This window comes from Mobula hypostoma, chromosome 15, assembly GCF_963921235.1.
Source record: "Mobula hypostoma chromosome 15, sMobHyp1.1, whole genome shotgun sequence".
Taxonomy (NCBI): domain Eukaryota; kingdom Metazoa; phylum Chordata; class Chondrichthyes; order Myliobatiformes; family Myliobatidae; genus Mobula; species Mobula hypostoma.
This window is the reverse complement of record NC_086111.1, coordinates 76,093,577-76,110,717: the sequence shown is the minus strand read 5'-3', so window position 1 is coordinate 76,110,717 and position 17,141 is coordinate 76,093,577. Positions and strand designations below refer to the sequence as shown.

Here is a 17,141-nt window from a genome sequence, read left to right as displayed (position 1 = left end):
GAGGAGACCGACTCTCCTGGAGCTCAGGGAGGTGTGGATCTTGTCAGGAGGCCCTGTGGCTCTTTGTCCGTATGCTGACTTATCCAAAGTTCCCCAGTAGTCCTGATCTCCTGCCTATAGCATCTCCAGAAACATTTCCTGGAACTGAGCAGCTCTGTGTGGACAAACATTCCTCGTCTCCCATCCAGTTCTGTGCGGGAAAACGTTCCCCATCTCTCATCCGGCTCTGTGTGGACAAACGTTCCCCGTCTCCCATCCGGTTCTGTGCGGGAAAACGTTCCCCGTCTCCGGTTCTGTGCGGGAAAACGTTCCCCGTCTCTCATCCGGCTCTGTGTGGGAAAACGTTCCTCGTCTCCCATCCAGCTCCGAGCGGGAAACGTTCCCTATCTTAAATACAGCTTTGTCTAGTTTCTCATCAACTGTCCAGTTCTGTGTCCATTCCCAGTCCTCTGGTCAAACGTTCCCCCTCTTTCTACCCCCCACCACCCTGGTGACCAGAAACCGTTTCTCCTATCCAGCTCTGTGTAACTATCCTAAGTCCCAGTCCTCTGGTCAACCCTCAACCCAGCCACCAGTGACCGCTTCTCCTATCCAGCTCTGTCATCAAAATCAATCTCCCCACCCGAGGCTACCAGAAACCACTTCTCATTGTTACTTGCAGGAAACCTCCTGCGGAATTTGTAATTTGGTTTAAATCTTCCCTCACTCTTAACTCATTACGGGAGAATGGCTCAGTCTCTCTGGTTAACTGCACAAGTTTGACAATGTTTTTTTTATTTCTCGCAGAAGTCATCCACCCGAAAGTCTGATAGCAGTCTCCCTGACAATTCGAACATCGGTATTTATCAGCCTTACAACAGCCCCTCTGCGTTTGGAACCCAGAACGTGGACTGCACAGGTACTCTGACCCCTGATCACTCTTCACTGAGTGCTGACCATTGACCATTCACCACTGGCCACTAACCACTGACTGCTGGTTATTTAACCACCGATCACTGAGCCCCTACCCCAGAGGAGCTGGGACTGGTCATTATGCATCCGGGTCAGTTTGCCACCAAAGGCACCTTGTGGAGTTGCTTGTTGATTAGGCAACTGGGAGTTGGGCTGAGGCGGGTTCCAGCCTGGCACAGGACAGGGCTGAGGCGGGTTCCAGCCTGGCACAGGACAGGGCTGAGGTGGGTTCCAGCCTGGCACAGGACAGCTGTTAGTTGTCTTGAGCCTTTGCCTGTGCTGTTCAATTGCTGGTGGGAGAAATGGCTGAAGGTGTGGCAGCAACTGTGAACCTTTCCTGCTGCCCGGTGTTCTCATCCGTGTTCCTTGTTCTCAGACAATGACCAGTACGGGAAACTCTGGGAGGAAAGCTCACCGAGGCCTCCCCAGCGAGGACCGAGTCTGCGGGAGGGTCTGAGGAAGAAACTGACCCTTGATAATTTCACTTTGCATAAGGTGCTGGGTAAAGGCAGCTTTGGAAAGGTAAGTGTGACCGTTGGAGACACAGCAGAAACCAAGCTGGTGAAGCTTTGAGAGCGTGATAATTGCCTCTGGCCAGAGTTTCGTCACTGCAGTTAGAACCACAGAACACAGATAAGGTCCTTCGGCCCATCTCAGCCCTTGTCCCTCTAACACTTTAGACCATAAGTCCATAAAATGTCCGAGCAGAATTAGGCCATTTGGCCCATCGAGTCTGCTCTGCCATTTCATCATGGCTGATCCATTTTTCCTCTCAGCCCCATCTCCTGCCTTCTCCCTGTATCCCTTCATGCTGTGACCAGTCAAGAACCTATCAACCTCTGCCTTAAGTATACGTACAGACTTGGCCTCCAAAGCTGTGGCAAAGAATTCCACAGATTCACCACTCTCTGCCTAAAGAAATTCTTTCTCATCTCCTTTCTAAAAGGATACCATTCTGAGGCTGTGTCCTCTGGTCTTGGACTTCCCCACCATAGAAAACATCCTCTCCACATCCACTCTATCAAGACCTTTCACCATTTGATAGGTTTCAATGAGGCTGCCCCTCATTCTTCTGAATATAGTGAACACAGGCTGAGAGCCATCAAATGCTCTTCATGTGACAAAGCCATTCAATCCTGGAATCATTTTCATGAACTTCCTTCGAACTGTCTCCAGTTTCAGCACATCCTTTCTAAGATAAGGGACCAGATCTGTTCACAATACTCCAACTGAGGCCTCACCAGTGCTTTATAAAGTTTCAACATTACATCCTTGCTTTTATATTCTAGTCCTCTTGAAATGAATGCTAACATCGCATTTGCCTTCCTCACCACTGACCCAACATGGAAATGAACCTTTAAGGAATCTTGCACAAAGACTCACAAGTCCCTTTGTGCCTCAATGTTTTGTATTTTCCCTCCAATTAGAAAATAGTGAATCCTTCCACCAAAGTGCATGACAATACAAATCCTGACACTGTATTGCATCTGTCACTACTTTGCCCGCTCTCCAAGTGTATCTAAGTCCTTCTGTTGCCTCTCTACTTCCTCAAAATGACCTGCCTCCCCCCACCTTCATATCATCTGCAAACTTTGCAACAAAGCCATCAATTCTTAGTCATCCAAATCATTGACCTATAACATAAAAAGAATCAGTCCTCACAGAGACCCCTGTGAAACACCACTAGTTACCAGCAGCCAACTAGAAAAGGCTCCCTAGTTGTCCAATTGTCTGTGAAACATTGTGTATGTATTGATTTGTACCACCTCCTCTGGCAGGGCAGCTTCTCCAGATATTCACCACCCTCTGAGGAAGAATTACCACTTTAAATCATTCCTCTCTCACCTTGAACCTGTACCCTTAAGTTCCAGATCCCCTCCTCTGGGGAAAATAACCTATTGCCTTACCTTAGATTCCTACATTCCAGTGAGAACAAACCCAACCTGTCCAATCTGTCCTTGTATCCACAACCCTCAATTACAGGCAACATTCTGATGAACTCTATACACAGCACTCACCTGTGCTCCTTCAATCATGCTTTCTCCTGTATCCATTATATTATATTCATCCACGAGCTGAGCATCACACATCCCTCATTCCCCTTGAGGAGGTGGTGGTGAACTGCCATCTTGAACCACTGCAGTCCTTGAGACGTGGGTACACCCACAGTCCTGTGAGGGAGGCAGTTCTAGGACATCGAGCCACTGCCAGTGAAGGAATGGTGATTATATTTCCCAGCTCAGGATGGTAGTGACAGATGGTTTGGGAGGCATCGTCGAGGGGGCGGGGTGCACTTGCTTCTGCTGTTCTTGTCCTTCCAGCTGGTAGAGGTGGCAGGTTTGGAGATGCTGTCCAAGGAGTCTCGGTGAGTTACTGCAGTATTGAATTGACTTTATTTCTTACATCCTTCACATACATGAGGAGTAAAAATCTTTACGTTACATCTCCTAAATGTGCAACGTATAATATGGAGTATACTCAAATCAGCGTGAGTTCATCAGTCTGATGGCCTGGTGGAAGAAGCTGTCCCAGAGCTTGTTGGTCCTGGCTTTTATGCTACGGTACTGTTTCCCGGATGGTAGCAGCTGGAACAGTTTGTTGTTGGGGTGACCCGGGTCCCCAGTGATCATTCGGGCCCTTTTTACGCACCTGTCTTTGTAAATGTCTGGAATCGTGAGAAGTTCACAACTACAGATGTGCTGGGCTGCAGATGGTACAACTGGTAAAAGTGGTGTGTCCGGAAGACGCTGTCTGGGGAATCACAGTGAGTGCCTCAGTTTGTCCTGTGGATGGTTCAGCTGGTGGAGGTGGTGTGTTTGGAAGGAGTCTCGGTGGGTTACTGCAGTATCCTGTGGATGGTTCAGCTGGTGGAGGTGGTGGGTTTGGAAGGTTCTGTCTGAGGATTCTCGGTGAGTTACTGCAGTGCATTCTGACAGTGGTACACACTGGAGTGAGTGAAATGCTTGTGGATGGGGTACCTGTCACATGGACTGCTGTGCCCTGTATGGCGTTGAATTCTGAACTGTTGTTAAAGCTGCACTGATCTAGGCCAGTGGAAAGTGTTTCATCACAATCCTGAGTTGAGCCTTGTAGATGGTGGAGGGTCTTTGGGGAGCTGGGAGGGGAGTTACTCACTGCAGGAGCCCCAGTCTCGGACCTGCAGTTAGACCATAAGACCATATGATGTAAGAGCAGAATTGGGTCAAGTCTGCTCCACCGTCTGATCATGGCTGATCTTTTTCATCCCCACCTCATTCTTCTGCTTTCTCCCCATAACTTTTCACACCCTGACCAATCACGAACCTATTGACCTCTGCCTGAAATACACCCAATGACTTGGCCTCCAGAACTGCCTGTAGCAACAAAGTCTACAAATTTACCACACTCTAGCTAAAGAAATTCCTGCTAATTTCTGTTTTAAATGGATTTCCCTCTATTCTGAGGCTGTGCCCTCGGGGCCTAGACTCCCCCACTAAAGGAAACATCCTGTCCACATTTTCTCTATCTCGGCCTTTCAACATTCGATAGGTTTCAATCAGGTAACCCCTCATTCTTCTAAGTTCCTGCAAAGACAGGCCCAGAGCCATCAAATGCTCCTCATATGATAAGCATTTCATCCCTGGAATCGTTTTCATGAACATCCTCTAAACCTTCTCCAGTGTCAGCACATCCTTTCTTAAATAATTTGCCCAAACTGCTCACAAAAGTGAGGCCTCACCAGTGCCTTATAAAGCCTCAACATTACATCCTTGTTTGTATACTCCAGTCCTGTTGAAATAACTGCTAACATTGCATTTGCCTTCCTCACTAGCGACTCAACCTGCAAGTTAACCCTCAAGGAATCCTGCACGACAACTCCCAAGTCACTTTGTGTCTCAGATTTTTGAATGCCTCCACGTTCAGAAAATAGTCAATCCTTTACTTCCTTCTAACAAAGTGCATGACCATACACATCACAACACTGTATTCCATCTGCCACTTTGCCCATCCTCCTAATCTGTCTGAATCTGTCCTGCCTGTCAGCCGCTCCCACGTGCTACTTTTGTCTCATCTGTAGCTTCTCTGATCCAGAAGACTGTTTGCAACCCTGCCCTCCTCTCAACCCAGACATTATCCTACACACTGATCTGTACACTCAGTGCCCACAAGGGCTCCTTGCATTGCAGTCAATGTCATGAACCCTCCCCACCTTCTGTCTCTGCTCTACCCACTGGACCTCTTTGGTCTATGTTCAGTGCTTCGGAGCTGTGACTGAAACAATCCCAGACTATCCTGCCTGTCCTCATAACTCATGGGTTCACGCAACATTCCTGTGAACATATTCTGAACCCTGACCGGCTTATTCACACCCTTGCTATAGTAATTGGAACTGCACACAATACTCCTTGTGGCCTGTGTCCAGCCCTAACTCCTAAGCTAACTCCCACATACGTGCCATCCTCACCACCGTCTACCTGTGTCACCACTTTCCATGCACCTGTACCCATTACTCTTATCTAAAACACTTGCAGGGCCCTGCTATTCACTGTGTATTGTCCTGCCCTACAGGGATCTATGATGCCCTGCTTTAACTTCCCAAAATTATCTCTTTGCACTTTACAGTTCATTTCCTTGCTCACATTCCATTTGATCCAGTTCAACCTTTTTCGCTGTTCACTGTACAACTGCTCTGTGGACCATTGTTCAGCCCGTTACTCTTCAGTCTACTGGCTTTGATGGCATCTGCAAAATACTCATACACGCCACCTGCAGTATCCGCCAGTGTGTTCCAGAATTTTGGCATGTTCGGTGACCGGTGTGCCCCCGTGGTTAGCGTGTCCGGTGACCGGTCTCCTCCCCCTGTGGTTAGTGTTCAGTAACTGGTCACCCTGCGGTGAGTGTGTCCGGTGACCCCCCCCCCCACCCCCATGGTTAGCGTGTCCGGTTTCCGGTCTGCCCCCCGTGGTGAGCGTGACCGATGACCTGCATTCCCTGTAGCTAACTGTATTCGAGGCAGTGTGGTAAGGTTACCAGTGGCGTACATGTCGTGTGTGTGGTGGGGAGGTGGTCTGGACGACTTTTGAAAGGACACGGGTCAGTGACTGTTCTGTTTAATGCTAGGTGCTCCTCGCTGAGTTTAAGGGAACAGGGGAGTTCTTTGCTCTGAAAGCACTGAAGAAGGACGTGGTTCTCATGGACGATGACGTGGAATGTACGATGGTTGAGAAACGCGTGCTAGCTCTGGCCTGGGATAACCCATTCCTTACGCACCTGTACTCCACCTTCCAAACCAAGGTAGCCAACTGCTGACAGTATTGGGAAGGGCGCGGTATTCCAAGCTGTCAGTTGTCTTGCTCTTGTGGCATCTCGTGGGGGCTCGGTGCCAGGAGTTACTGGCTGGGCTGGGGGAGAGGGGCAGGAGGGTACGTGGAGGGGGGGAGTGAGTGAAGGGGGAAGGCAGGGGGGTGGGGAGGTGAGGGAGAGATAGAGAGGGGGAAACATGCAGATTAGTAGATGTGAGGGTAGGAGGGATTTACTGGGTGCTGGAGTACTGCGATGGGGTTCTAAACGTTGGTGTGCGGAGGCTTGTGTGCTGATTCGAGGGGAGGTTTGTGATTGATGGGCATGTCTGTGCTTCACTGGGGGAGGGAGGGCTGCTTCTTGTACCCCACCCACAGCAGGTGTCTGTGTCTGTGATTGGTAACAGGAACACTTGTTCTTTGTGATGGAGTACCTGAACGGAGGGGACCTCATGTTCCACATTCAGGAGAAAGGACGTTTCGACCTGTACCGGGCCATGTGAGTAAACCCGGGCGATGGGAGCAGGGGAACACAGCACAGCACTTCCCCAAAAACTCTGGCTCTGTAATCGCTGGAATCTAAAAGAATAAGGTGGGGTTGAGTTCTCATTGAAACTTGTCGAATGAGGAAAGGCCGAGATAGGTTGGTTGTGGAGAGGATGTTTCCTATTGTCGGGGAGTCTCCGACCAGAGGGCACAGCTAAGGATAGAGAAACATCCCTTTAGAACGGAGACGAGGAGGAATTTGTTTAGCCAGAGGGTGCTGAATCTGTGGAATCCGTGGCCTCAGATGGCCATGGAAGCGAGTCACTGAGTATATTTAAAGTGGCGGTTGATTGGTTCTTGATTAGTGAAAGGTTCTGGGAAGAAGGCAGGAGAATGGGGTTGAGAGATGGGAATAATAAATCAGCCATGATGGAATGGCGGGGGCAGACACAGTGGGCCGAATGGCTTAATTTTACTGCTGTCTGATGGTCTAAGTTGTACACCATCGTCTCCCTTTCTGACTGTATTTGACTCCACTTCCCCCGCCCGCCCCCGGACGAACCCTGCCCGGGACAGCTCGACTCCTGCCTTCCATGCTGTGTTTCTGTTGCAGGTTCTACGGGGCAGAGATAGTCTGCGGCCTGCAGTTTCTGCACTCGAAAGGTATCATTTACAGGTGAGTGTTGGCACCGAGAGAGACCCACCTTCGGGGTTCTGAGGCCAGGAGCAGCCATTCAGTGCCAGCTTGCTGTTTGTCTGTTGTAGGGACCTGAAGCTGGACAATGTGATGCTGGACAAAGCTGGACACGTTAAAATCGCCGACTTTGGCATGTGTAAGGAGAATGTGTTCGGGGAGAATCGCGCCACTACGTTCTGTGGTACGCCAGACTACATCGCTCCTGAGGTCAGTGCTCCTCCCATCCCCCAGAAACTGGGGTCCAGATTCTGTGAACCCCAATAACCTGGACCCCCCCCCCCCGGCCTTCTCAGCTCCCGCTGCCTACTGCCCTGATCCATTCACTGCCCCTTCCACTTTGGTTGCTCACCCCTCAGTCGTCCCGGCTCGATCACCCTCGGTTCGTATCCTCCGCCACCCCAGACGCTGTCTTTCCCCCACAGATCCATCTGGTCAGCAGTATGGGTTCTCAACACACTGGGGCGGTCTTCTATCACCCTCGGTTTCTGCTTCCAGCCCTGATGCTGTCTCTCCCCCGCAGATCCTGCTTGGCCAGCGGTACGGGTTCTCAGTGGACTGGTGGTCCTTTGGCGTGCTGCTGTATGAGATGCTGATCGGGCAGTCTCCTTTCCACGGCGATGATGAGGATGAGCTCTTCGAGTCTATCAGAGTTGACACTCCGCACTATCCGCGCTGGATCACCAAGGAGTCTAAGGACATCCTTGAACGGGTACGATTCATTCCACAGCCCCCCATTTCCCCAGGGTTGTGGTCGCTGAACCCTCCTGCCACACCAGACGCTGCCTCGCCCGCCCCCTTCCCCCCGCGCCGCACGCTGCCACGCCCCCTCGCGCTGCACCGGACGCTGCCCCGCCCATCCTCCTCGCGCCACGCCGGACAAGCTGTTGTTAATGCAACATACATCACGGAATATAAGGTGTTGTTCCTCCAACCTGAGTGTGGCTTCATCTTTACAGTAGAGGAGGCCGTGGATAGACATGTCAGAATGGGAATGGGATGTGGAATTAAAATGTGTGGCCACTGGGAGATCCTGCTTTCTCTGGCGGACAGAGCGTAGATGTTCAGCAAAGCGGTCTCCCAGTTGTTAATGCATACCTGTACAATTCCAGCTCTTTGAACGAGACCCAGTGAAGAGGCTTGGAGTTTCCGGAAATATCAAACAGCACAATTTCTTCAAGACAGTGAACTGGACAGCTTTGGAGAAGAGGGAATTGGAGCCTCCTTTCAAACCCAAAGTGGTATGTTTGTTAGCTATCGCTCACTTCCACTCCCCCTTCCACTCTCTCTCCTCCTGGTCTGCCTCTTAGTACAAAGCATAGGAAAACGATGCTGCATCTTTCCAGGGGTCAGTGAGACTGGATCGTAGGTGAGACTATTTACCTACGGGGAAATGTGGATAGATTGGCTGTGATTGAAGTGTAGGGTGCACTCCATGACCACCTGTATTGAACTGAATTGAAATGACTTTATCTCTTACACCCTTCATATACCTGAGGAGTAAAAATCTTTACATTACATTGCTGTCTGAATGTGCAATTTATAGTAATTTGTAATAAATAGTATGTACAACAGGGCAGGCAATAGAGCATAGAAATACAGTTGTGTCAGCGTGAGTTAATCAGTCTGATGGCCTGGTGGAAGAAGCTGTCCCGGAGCCTGTTGGTCCTGGCTTTTATGCTGTAGCACCATTTCCCAGATGGTAGCGGCTATAACAGTTTGTGGTTGGGGTGACTCGGGTCCCCAATGATCCTTTGGGCCCTTTTTACACACCTGTCACTGTAAATGTCCTGAATAGCTGGAAGTTCACATCTACAGATGTGCTGGGCTGTCCGCACCACTCTCTGCAGGGTCCTGTGATTGAGGGAAGTACAGTTCCCATACCAGGCAGTGATGCAGCCAGTCAGGATGCTCACAATTGTGCCCCTGTAGAAAGTTCTTAGGATCTGGGGGCTCATACCAAACTTCCTCAACCGTTTGAGATGAAAGAGGCTCAATTGTGCCTTTTTCACGACACAGCTGGTGTGTACAGACCACGTGAGGTCCTCGGTGATGTGGATGCTGAGGAACTTAAAGCTGTTCATCCTCTCAACCCCAGATCCATTGATGTTAATAGGGGTTAGCCTGCCTCCATTCCTCTTGTCGTCCACAACCAGCTCCTTTGTTTTTGTGACATTGAGGGAGAGGTTGTTTTCTTGACACCACTGTGTCAGGGTGATGACTTCTTCTCTGTAGGCTGCCTCATTATTATTTGAGATTAGGCCAATCAGTGTAGTGTTGTCAGCAAATTTAATTAGCAGATTGGAGCTGTAGGTGGTGACACAGTCATGGGTATACAGAGAGTAAAGGAGGGGGCTCAGGACACAGCCCTGAGGGACAGTGGAGCAGAGGTGAGGGAGCCCACTCTGACCACCTGCCAGCGATCTGACAGGAAGTCCAGGATCCAGTTACACGGGCAGGGTGAAGGCCGAGGTCTCTGAGCTTCGTGTCGAACCTGGAGGGAGTTATGGTGTTAAGTACTGAACTGTAGTCCAAGAACAGCATTCTCACATAAGCATCCTTCTTCTCCAAATGTGTAAGGGTGGTGTATGGAGCTGTGGCTATTGCGTCACCTGTCAATTGGTTGTGTCAGTAGGTGAATTGTAGGGGGTCCAGTGTGGATGGTAGCATGCTGCAAATGTAGTCCTTGACCAGCCTCTCAAAGCATTTGCTTATTACTGAGGTGAGTGCAAGATCTGCTGGTTGTACTGTGCACATCCTGAATACTTGCCCTGGGATGCCGTCCAGCCCTGCAGCCTTGCGACTGTCCACTTGCTGGAAACGCCTGAATGCCTCAGTGTCAGAGATGACAAGCTGCCGGTCGCATCATCCGCAGGGCTCCTCAGGTTCAATGCTGGCAGCACTGAATCGAGCGTAAAATAGAATTAGCTCATCTGGGAGTGAGGCATCCATGTTGGAAACTCCGCTGCGTTTAGCTTTGAAGTCTGTGATGGTGCGCAGACCTTGTCATAAGCTGCGTGTGTTGTTGGTGGAAAGTTGAGTCTGAATCTCGTCTCTGTTTTGTTGCTTCGCTGTCTTGTTGACCTTGCACGGATTGTAGCCGCATTTCTGCAGCTCTTGTTGGTTACCGGCAATGTAAGCTCTGTCTCGTGCAGTAAGTGCTGCTCGCATGGAACCATTGACCCAGGGTTTCTGATTTGCCACATTTCAGTAAAGCACATAACTCAGCAACTTCCCAATTACCTTCAGTACAGCAATCTTACCCTCAAGTTCCAAACTTTGCTCTCCACCGACTGCGTATTTGCTAACAAAATGCGGGGTCGGGGGCCTCATCTCTCTGCGTTTCAGTGGTTGGGAAGGTATTGGAATTTGTTATTAAGGATGAAGTTTCACGGTACTTGGAGGTACATCATAAAATAGGCCGAAGTCAGCAGGATTTCCTTAAGGGGAAATCTTGCCTGACAATCTCCTGAAATTCTTTGAAGAAATAACAGGCAGAATAGACAAAGGAGAGCCAGTGGCCTTTGACAAGCTGCTGCACATGAAGTTGCTTTAATAAGATCCCTGGAACTACAGGAAAGATACTCGTGTGGATAGAAGATTAGTTGACTGGCAGAAAGCAAAGAGTGAAAATGAAGGGGGCTTTTTACTGGTTGTCTTCCAGTGACTCGTGGAGTCCACAGGGGTCTGTGTTGGGACACAGAAAAATACAGCACAGAAACAGGCCATTCGGCCCAAGCCACACCACTCTAACTGACTACTTTCGTCAAACTGCACTAACTTTCAATTCAATGGTTTGGATGATGAATTGATTGCTTTGTGGTGAAGTTTGCAGATGATATGAAGATAGATGGAGGGTCAGGTAATGTTGCAAGAAGGGCTTAGACAGATTGGGAGATTGGACAAAGAAGTGGCAGATGGAATATATTTCAGGGAAGTGTATGGTCATTTTTTTAAGAAGGAAGAAAGGTATACAATATTTTCTAAACGGGGAGAAAACACAAAAACCAGAGGTGCAAAGGAACTTGGGAGTCCATGTGGAAGACTCCCAAAGTCAATGGTGAGGAAGGTAAATGCAGTGTTAGCATTTATTTCAAGAGGAATAGAATATAAAATTGAGGATGTAATGCTGAGGCTTTATAAGGCATTGGTCAGACCACATATGGAGTATTGTGAGCAGTTTTGGGCCCCTTATCTAAGAAAAGACGTGCTGATATCAGAGAGAGTCCAGAGGAGGTTTACAAGAATGATTCCAGGGATGAAAAGTTTAAATCATAGTCACAGTCATACTTTATTGATCCCGAGGGAAATTGGTTTTCGTTACAGTTGCACCATAAATAATTAAATAGTAACATGTAAATTATGCCAGGAAATAAGTCCAGGACCAGCCTATCCAGGGATGGGAGCTCAACGTTCAGGGATATTCAATATTCAGGAGGGATAGACATGAAGGAAGGGGAGGTGGGGTGGCGTTGCTGGTTAAAAAAGAGATTAACGCAATAGAAAGGAAGGACATAAGCCGGGAAGATGTGGAATCGATATGGGTAGAGCTGCGTAACACTAAGGGGCAGAAGACGCTGGTGGGAGTTGTGTACAGGCCACCTAACAGTAGTAGTGAGGTCGGAGATGGTATTAAACAGGAAATTAGAAATGTGTGCAATAAAGGAACAGCAGTTATAATGGGTGACTTCAATCTACATGTAGATTGGGTGAACCAAATTGGTAAAGGTGCTGAGGAAGAGGATTTCTTGGAATGTATGCGGGATGGTTTTTTGAACCAACATGTCGAGGAACCGACTAGAGAGCAGGCTATTCTGGACTGGGTTTTGAGCAATGAGGAAGGGTTAATTAGCGATCTTGTCGTGAGAGGCCCCTTGGGTAAGAGTGACCATAATATGGTGGAATTCTTCATTAACATGGAGAGTGACGTAGTTAATTCAGAAACAAAGGTTCTGAACTTAAAGAGGGGAAACTTTGAAGGTATGAGACATGAATTAGCTAAGATAGACTGGCAAATGACACTTCAAGGATTGACGGTGGATATGCAATGGCAGGCATTTAAAGGTTGCATGGATGAACTACAACAATTGTTCATCCCAGTTTGGCAAAAGAATAAATCAAGGAAGGTAGTGCACCCGTGGCTGACAAGAGAAATTAGGGATAGTATCAATTCCAAAGAAGTAGCATACAAATTAGCCAGAGAAAGTGGCTCACCTGAGGACTGGGAGAAATTCAGAGTTCAGCAGAGGAGGACAAAGGGCTTAATTAGGAAGGGGAAAAAAGATTATGAGAGAAAACTGGCAGAGAACATAAAAACGGACTGTAAAAGCTTTTATAGATATGTAAAAAGGAAAAGACTGATAAAGACAAATGTAGGTCCCCTGCAAACAGAAACAGGTGAATTGATTATGGGGAGCAAGGACATGGCAGACCAATTGAATAATTACTTTGGTTCTGTCTTCACTAAGGAGGACATAAATAATCTTCCAGAAATAGTAAGGGACAGAGGGTCCAGTGAGATGGAGGAACTGAGCGAAATACATATTAGTAGGGAAGTGGTGTTAGGTAAATTGAAGGGATTGAAGGCAGATAAATCCCCAGGGCCAGATGGTCTGCATCCCAGAGTGCTTAAGGAAGTGGCCCAAGAAATAGTGGATGCATTAGTGATAATTTTTCAAAACTCGTTAGATTCTGGACTAGTTCCTGAGGATTGGAGGGTGGCTAATGTAACCCCACTTTTTAAAAAAGGAGGGAGAGAGAAACCGGGGAATTATAGGCCGGTTAGCCTAACGTCGGTGGTGGGGAAACTGCTGGAGTCAGTTATCAAGGATGTGATAACAGCACATTTGGAAAGCGGTGAAATGATCGGACAAAGTCAGCATGGATTTGTGAAAGGAAAATCATGTCTGACGAATCTCATAGAATTTTTTGAGGATGTAACTAGTAGAGTGGATAGGGGAGAACCAGTGGATGTGGTATATTTGGATTTTCAAAAGGCTTTTGACAAGGTCCCACATAGGAGATTAGTGTGCAAACTTAAAGCACACGGTATTGGGGGTAAGGTATTGGTGTGGGTGGAGAATTGGTTAGCAGACAGGAAGCAAAGAGTGGGAATAAACGGGACCTTTTCAGAATGGCAGGCGGTGACTAGTGGGGTACCGCAAGGCTCAGTGCTGGGACCCCAGTTGTTTACAATATATATTAATGACTTGGATGAGGGAATTAAATGCAGCATCTCCAAGTTTGCGGATGACACGAAGCTGGGTGGCAGTGTTAGCAGTGAGGAGGATGCTAAGAGGATGCAGGGTGACTTGGATAGGTTGGGTGAGTGGGCAAACTCATGGCAGATGCAATTTAATGTGGATAAATGTGAAGTTATCCACTTTGGTGGCAAAAATAGGAAAACAGATTATTATCTGAATGGTGGCCGATTAGGAAAAGGGGAGGTGCAACGAGACCTGGGTGTCATTATACACCAGTCATTGAAAGTGGGCATGCAGGTACAGCAGGCGGTGAAAAAGGCGAATGGTATGCTGGCATTTATAGCGAGAGGATTCGAGTACAGGAGCAGGGAGGTACTACTGCAGTTGTACAAGGCCTTGGTGAGACCACACCTGGAGTATTGTGTGCAGTTTTGGTCCCCTAATCTGAGGAAAGACATCTTTGCCATAGAGGGAGTACAAAGAAGGTTCACCAGATTGATTCCTGGGATGGCAGGTCTTTCATATGAAGAAAGACTGGATGAACTGGGCTTGTACTCGTTGGAATTTAGAAGATTGAGGGGGGATCTGATTGAAACGTATAAGATCCTAAAGGGATTGGACAGGCTAGATGCGGGAAGATTGTTCCCGATGTTGGGGAGGTCTAGAACGAGGGGTCACAGTTTGAGGATAGAGGGGAAGCCTTTTAGGACCGAGATTAGGAAAAACTTCTTCACACAGAGAGTGGTGAATCTGTGGAATTCTCTGCCACAGCAAACTGTTGAGGCCAGTTCATTAGCTATGTTTAAAAGGAAGTTAGATATGGCCCTTGTGGCTACAGGGGTCAGGGGGTATGGAGGGAAGGCTGGGTTCTGAGTTGGATGATCAGCCATGATCATAATAAATGGCGGTGCAGGCTCGAAGGGCCGAATGGCCTACTCCTGCACCTATTTTCTATGTTTCTATGTTTCTATTGGCTCAGGGTGTCTGACCCTCCAAGGGAGGAGTTGTAAAGTTTGATGGCCACAGGTAGGAATGACTTCCTATGACGCTCTATGCTGCATCTCGGTGGAATGAGTCTCTGGCTGAATGTACTCCTGTGCCCACCCAGGACATTATGTAGTGGATGGGAGACATTGACCAAGATGGCATGTAACTTGGACAGCATCCTCTTTTCAGACACCACCGTCAGAGAGTCCAGTTCCATCCCCACAACATCACTGGCCTTGCGAATGAGTTTGTTGATTCTGCTGGTGTCTGCATTTGAGGAATGTTTGATGGCGTTTAGAAGATTGAGTGGTGGATCTCATTGATATTGAGAGACCAAGACAGATGAAACTGTGGGGGAGTCTGGAACCTGAGTGCACAGCCTCAGAATAGAAGGACGTCCATTTAGTACAGAGATGAGGAATTTTTTTTTGACAGAGGGTGGTGAATCTGTGGAGGCCAGGTCACTGGGTAAAGCAGGGGCTGGTGGGTTCTTGATTAGTCAGGATGTCAAAGGTTACAGGGAGGAGTCAGGAGCATGAGGTTGGGAGGGATAATATATCAGCCATGATGGAATGGTGGAGCAAACTTTGGGCCAAATGGTCTAATTCTGCTGTTACGTCTCATGGTCTTCAGAGAAACTTGGGTGGTACATGGATGGGAGAGAGACGGAGGGCGACAGTCTGAGCACAGGTAGATGGGACTAGGAAGAAAACCAGCTGCAAACAGCTAGGCCAAAGCAATTGTTTTTGGGCTGTGGTACTCTCTAGCTCTGTCACTCAGCTGGAGAGAGGACAATATTTGTAAAGATGCCACCAGGACCTTGGGAACTGAATTATAGGCAGAGGTTGGACAAGTTGGGAATTTATTCATTGGAGCGTAGGAGACAGAGGGGTAATCGTACGGAAGTGTATACAATCATGAGGGACACACTGGTGAATGCAGTCAGTCTTTTTTCCACAGGGCTGGGAGATCCAGAACTCGATTACATGGATTTAAGGTGGGGGTGGGGAGATTTAATCAACTTGAGGGGCAAAGGTTTTGTACAGAGGGTGGTGTGTACCTGGAACGAGCTGCAAGAGGAAGTGGTTAAGGCCTTTCAGATGATATTTGGACAGGAACATGGATTGGAAAGGGCCAAACACTGGCAGATGAGACTAGCTGGGATGGGAATCCTAGTGGGCATGGGACAGATGGCTTGAATTTCATACTGTGAGCACCAGTCCTTCACACTTTCAGAGCAATGCCTGATGAAGTTTTGGGATGTAGCAGCATCAGGAAACTTGGAGATCATGCATAAAAACAGCACAGAGAAAGGTTGCATGGGTAATCTTTCCCCCTGTCTTGTTCCCTATTAGTCACCACACCATCTGTTCCTCAACACAAACTGCCCACAAGTGTGCACCCCATTCATGTACGTCTTATATCTCATACTTTCAGAAGTCTGCTGGTGATTATAGCAACTTTGACCGTGAGTTCCTTAGCGAGAAACCCCGACTGTCTCAGGGCGACAAGAACCTGATTGATTCCATGGATCAGACAGCATTCCACGGCTTTTCCTACACCAACAAGAGCATGGAGCGTTTGATGAAATAGGCCGAGGACAGCGTCTTGCCCTCCAGTTAAACTCCCGCGTCTCAGCAAACGAACTGACCCGAGGATTGAGTCTTGGGAATCGTTTACTTCGCTATCCAGACTCCTAATAATTAATTCATCTGTAATTGCTAATTTCTGCTGGCTTCCTGGTGTGTTGGTGATTGGTCGTGTGTGTGTGCATGCCTTTAATCTGTATATGCTCAGCAGGCTGTTACATTACTGGTGACACTGTAAGATGAGGATTGGTTGCTAAACCCTGGTTAAACAATGACTGAGAACTGTGCTCCTCTGAAAGTTTTGACACTTTTAAACTGTCATCATCTTGTCTTTATACCAATGTCTTCAATTAAAGTGTACATTATTTAAATTTCCTGATTAAAGACTAGTTTCCTTTCATTAACTGTGTGTGGATCTTTTAATGGTTTAGTGGCCGCAGTTTTTTGATTTGTATGTCGTATTTACGGGAGGGGAAAGACTCAACAGGGACTGGAGGGGCAATGTTTCCACATGGAGGATGGTGAGTGTACCGAACGAGCTGCCTGAGCCAGGTACAATAGTATCATTTATGAAGCACTTGGCCAGGTACATAGAGGGCAGGGCTTAGACTCGAAGGGTTGCAAACCTGTGGTCCATGCACCCCTCAGTAAATGGTAAGACATAGGAGCAGAATTAGGCCATTCAGCCCATCAAGTCTGTGCCACCATTCCATGATGGCTAGGCCAGTGAGTGGAGCTTTGAGGCTTTGACTCAAGAGATTTTGGCAGTTGGTCTGTGCAATCAAGTCAATCAAGATTTGAATAGCTCAGACTCAGCAGAAAGCAATCGAGGTCAGGTGACCAAACATTTTGAAAAGCTCAAACAGGTAAATCGAGGGATAGCTCAAGCGAAGCAGCCAGTGAGTGAGTGGGCCAGTGACAGAGTGGGGCTTTGAGAAGAGCCGGAGGTCAA

General features: G+C 48.1%; 1 protein-coding gene across 2 annotated transcripts in view; it reads left to right on the top strand.

Moving 5' to 3' along the window:
- LOC134356998 (protein kinase C delta type-like) overlaps positions 1–16,596 on the top strand; it is a 101,812-nt gene extending 85,216 nt beyond the window's left edge. For both annotated transcript variants that reach the window (XM_063068301.1, XM_063068300.1), the window contains 9 exons: positions 787–898; positions 1,328–1,473; positions 6,052–6,225; positions 6,638–6,729; positions 7,330–7,392; positions 7,482–7,620; positions 7,934–8,122; positions 8,523–8,651; positions 16,038–16,596. In XM_063068301.1, the coding sequence (XP_062924371.1) occupies positions 787–898; positions 1,328–1,473; positions 6,052–6,225; positions 6,638–6,729; positions 7,330–7,392; positions 7,482–7,620; positions 7,934–8,122; positions 8,523–8,651; positions 16,038–16,193 (1,200 nt within the window). In that variant the 3' untranslated portion in view covers positions 16,194–16,596. The remainder of the gene's footprint in view (positions 1–786; positions 899–1,327; positions 1,474–6,051; positions 6,226–6,637; positions 6,730–7,329; positions 7,393–7,481; positions 7,621–7,933; positions 8,123–8,522; positions 8,652–16,037) is intronic.
- Positions 16,597–17,141: the final 545 nt, after the last annotated feature.